This window comes from Cynoglossus semilaevis, chromosome 17 (genome assembly GCF_000523025.1).
Source record: "Cynoglossus semilaevis isolate Cse_v1.0 chromosome 17, Cse_v1.0, whole genome shotgun sequence".
Classification (NCBI taxonomy): Eukaryota; Metazoa; Chordata; class Actinopteri; order Pleuronectiformes; family Cynoglossidae; genus Cynoglossus; species Cynoglossus semilaevis.
In genome coordinates this window covers 13,640,164-13,643,976 of record NC_024323.1, presented here as the reverse complement: position 1 = coordinate 13,643,976, position 3,813 = coordinate 13,640,164, and the positions used below count along the sequence as shown (strand labels likewise).

The following is a 3,813-nucleotide window of genomic DNA, read 5'->3' as shown; positions in this document are numbered from 1 at the left end:
TTTGGAAATCTTTAGCTGAACACGTCAATGACAAACACACACCTGTTTGAAGGGCAGCCAGCTGCTGGCAGGGTTTGCAGGGTTGGCGGGGTTCTTCAGACGCTCCAGGGCGGAGGTGATGGCATCACCGTACGTCTGCTGGAACCACGTCTCGTGTGGAGTCTCGGCCGGAGTCGCTGTGATGCTGCGAACGTGGTCCAGGGCAAAAACCATGGGACGCATCAGAGCCGAGTGCTTCTCACGCATGATGGCGATCTTTTCATCCCTGCGGCACAGTGACAGTGTGTGTGACGTTTGTTAAACAGGAACAGGAACCAGTACCAGGAGAGAAGGAAACAAAAAACAACTCACCTTCTCAGTGTGTTGTTGTTCTGGACCCTCTTGACCTCGTCCTCCAGCTGCTGGATTCGGCGCAGGACGTGCATGTGCTGCTGCTGTAACACGCCCAGCCACAGTTCATCCCACAGTAGAGTCACTCGCCGCAGTTCAGCCACCAGCTGCTGGACCTGAACACGTGCACATACACAGAGTTTTATTTTAGACCACAACATTCGGCGCCAACAAACAAACAAAAACGTCTCCATCTCCGTGTCCCACCTGCAGCACCATGGTCGGGTTGGCCAAGGAGAGCTTCTCCACGATTTTGCTGTAGCAGTCCTGCATCATGGCCTGGTCCTGACTTGAGCAAATGGCCGTCAACTCATCTGGACCTCCTTCTTGCCCAACACCCTCTGACCGCTCCTCCTCCTCCTCCACATCCAGACCTTCTCCCTGCATGCTGCCCAGGAAGGTGGGCAGAGCTGAGGGCAACTTATTTCCTGTCAAGACATCATTCAACATTTGACTTGGTGAAGATGCCGTTCCACGTGAGGCAGATGTTTTAACAGATGATTGTGAGTGGACTGTACACACCTGCACTCTGAGCCTCCCCTCCTAGAGAGAGGGAGCCCACAATGGCCGGGTAGAGGATCAGATGAGGGGAGTCCTGGGCCACTCGGCACAGCAGGCTGCAAATGCTCTGTCGGATGTAGGCCTCCGGATGGTTGAGACGGGAGAAGAGCTGTGGAATGATGCCTGAGGAGGAAACACATCACACGCAAGGATTTTAGATTTTAAAAAAACCATTTAAATCACAAACCAATTCAACAATTCAATTCGAATCCAGCGGTTTCCAAAGTAGGGGGGCAGGGCCCTCCTGAGGGGCAGAAAGCTATAAAAATGGTTGTGAGTCACACCTCAAAATATTGTTGACTGACCCTAAATTTTCTGAACATTACGATTCAAACATAGACAGGGAGACACACCTCTCCAGGGTGCTGTTGGGGTGGAGGCCAAGCCCAGCTCCAGACCTTCCCGGAGTTCTCCAGCGTGTTTCACCAGCAGACGAAGGAGGCGCAGCGTGGCCATGACTATGACGTCATCATTGCTCTGTTTGCTGTTGTGACAGGACAGCAGAAGCTTCGGGTCGTCTTCGTCTATTGGGACCTAGAAGAGACAAAGTCAACAGAGTTGAAGACACCAGAGCTGAGGGTCTCCAGCAGTTGGACATTGAATTCTCCCACTCCTCACCTGTCCTGCGTTCAACTTGAGGAAGGTAAAATAGGCTTGGCACGAGACGCGGTACAGACCAAAGATGCGATCCACCACCCGTCTCCAGACTTGAATCAGGCCGTCAGTGACAGGCTGGTCCGCCTCCACCAGCCAGGGGCAGGAAGCGGTGAGTTGTCGCCAGATGACGTCCACCATGTCGTCCTCGTCGTCCTCCTGCTGCAGAGCCATGTCTTCATCCTGACCAGAGAACACAACAGAAGAATCAGGACAAACTGCACTGACGCAGGGGTGTCAAACATACAGCTCGGGGGCTAAAAACGAGCACGCCATTGGGGCTCAATTCGGCCGACTTCATGAATTTACATGCACAAAAACACTGTCTGTGATTTTTTTTTTTTTTCAAATGATATTTCAATAAATATTGTATAGAGTATTTTCTAAAATATTTGTACTTCTTTTCATGAAAACATAGAGGAAAAACAATGGATATATAGTTATTTCTAGGTAATTCTGTTATAACAGTTAACATGTAGTTATTTCTAGGTAATTCTGTCATCATTACAGTTAGCAGGGGAGGTCAGATTTAAAGTTTGGACCAAAGTACAGATAATCCAATGTGAGAAGAATCAAAATGATAATTAATCAGGTGAAACATTTACCTGTATTCCAGTAGGCCGACACATGGCCTGTCCCAGGATGCTAAAAATAGTCTCCTTGTCCTCTTCACTGGTCGTTTCTGGTAACAACTCCTCCACTTCTCTTTTCTCTGCAGGAAGGAGGGGCAGTCCTTCCCCCTGACTGTGGAGGGCAAAGGCAACATCACATCATCACGGTTGTTGAAGTGAAGTGAAGAGCATGGACGTACATGACAGTATTATCTAGTCTACTACAATAAAGACAAACAATTCTGTCCCCAACCTGGCGTTGTCCACCACCTTCCTGCCCCAGCGGTAAGCCCAGCTGGCCAGGGCGGCCCAGGACTTGGCCACCTCTGGAGCCAGACTGGTGGAGAGCTGGTACAGTTGACCCAACACAAAGTCTGGCTCTCCAACACCAACACTGACTGCAGAGTGAGACAAAACACAGCTGCAGTCAAACTGACCACACTGAACACAGTCACCTGAGACACAACCACTGACATGCTCAGCAGGGACGTTACCTGAGGTCTCAGTAATGATGTGAGGCTGCTCCTCCAGGGGGAGCTCTAACAGTGCTGCCACATTGCGGCTCAGAGGTGACATGCTGCTCACAGAAGTGGACGAGTTGACTGTTCCTGATTTCTTCATCACCTAAATGAGCCGGAAAGAAAAAAATGCATCACTTTACATCATTCTCCACACGTACAGTTAAGGTCAAAGGTTGTTTTTTTTTTTCCACCGTCTCCTGTTCTTAGAATACATTTAATTGACATGTGATCCATCAGGAAACAAAAGTAAAAGGTCAAATGTCAACTCAATGTCGCTGTGAAGCTGCGCACCTGTTTCAGCACTGGCGTCATGTCCTTCCAGTCGGCCAGCAGCCATTTGCAGAGAGTCAGCAGCGAGCGACAGGCAGCGCCTTCGTTCTTCTCCACGCGACAGTAGGACAGAGCGGCACCGCTCAGCATCTCCATGGCCGTCATGGACTGACCTGTAGAGGAGGAGGAGAACGTCACAGAGTATTCTCTAGAACATGTGTCAAACTCAAGGCCTGTGGTCCAAATGTGGCCCGGGGAACTGTATCGCTGATGTGAAATCACTTAAGTCACATTTTCTTCTCACCTGCGTTTCGAAGGACTTTGGCCTTTTCTATCTGCAGCTCCGATCCCCATTTCTCTGCCAAGGTGCCTTCCAGAGAGAGACGCCTGAAGGTGTTGCTCAGATCGTCCTGCGTATCGTCTCCTTTCTCCTCGTGCGTCCCGCCGCTGCACTGACTCAGAAGTCGGGAGGCCAGGCCGATGTTTCCTTTCTTCCTGGCAAATTTGACTGCAGTCAGACACAGTTCCACCAGATGACCGTCTAAGGATGAGGAGTAGCCTGAGGAGGGATGAAGAGGAAAACGTGAATGTTTTAGTGCAGCTGTGTTTTGTTCAATCATCACAGGACAGACGTGGAGACAAGATCTGAAACCACGACCTCGCAGACACAAACCTTTGAGTTTGTGGAGGAGTTGTCTCTGGAACATGGTGTATCTGAGGGCCTGGAGGAACGGCTGAACGTCCTGCCGTTTACACGAGCTCAAAACATCACTGCACAGAGGAATCACACAGTCCTGCAAAAAAAA

The 3,813-nt window shown here is 50.1% G+C and overlaps 1 protein-coding gene across 1 annotated transcript in view; it reads right to left on the bottom strand.

Moving 5' to 3' along the window:
* Positions 1 to 3,813, bottom strand: part of smg1 (SMG1 nonsense mediated mRNA decay associated PI3K related kinase) — a 39,737-nt gene that overhangs the window by 15,095 nt on the left and 20,829 nt on the right. Inside the window, exons 25-36 of the mRNA XM_008330518.2 lie at positions 3,681 to 3,801; positions 3,312 to 3,566; positions 3,029 to 3,180; positions 2,711 to 2,840; positions 2,470 to 2,614; positions 2,211 to 2,349; positions 1,570 to 1,788; positions 1,305 to 1,485; positions 913 to 1,074; positions 598 to 818; positions 352 to 506; positions 43 to 265 (exon numbers count right to left, since the gene is read on the bottom strand). Of these exons, the coding sequence (XP_008328740.1) occupies positions 43 to 265; positions 352 to 506; positions 598 to 818; positions 913 to 1,074; positions 1,305 to 1,485; positions 1,570 to 1,788; positions 2,211 to 2,349; positions 2,470 to 2,614; positions 2,711 to 2,840; positions 3,029 to 3,180; positions 3,312 to 3,566; positions 3,681 to 3,801 (2,103 nt within the window). The remainder of the gene's footprint in view (positions 1 to 42; positions 266 to 351; positions 507 to 597; positions 819 to 912; positions 1,075 to 1,304; positions 1,486 to 1,569; positions 1,789 to 2,210; positions 2,350 to 2,469; positions 2,615 to 2,710; positions 2,841 to 3,028; positions 3,181 to 3,311; positions 3,567 to 3,680; positions 3,802 to 3,813) is intronic.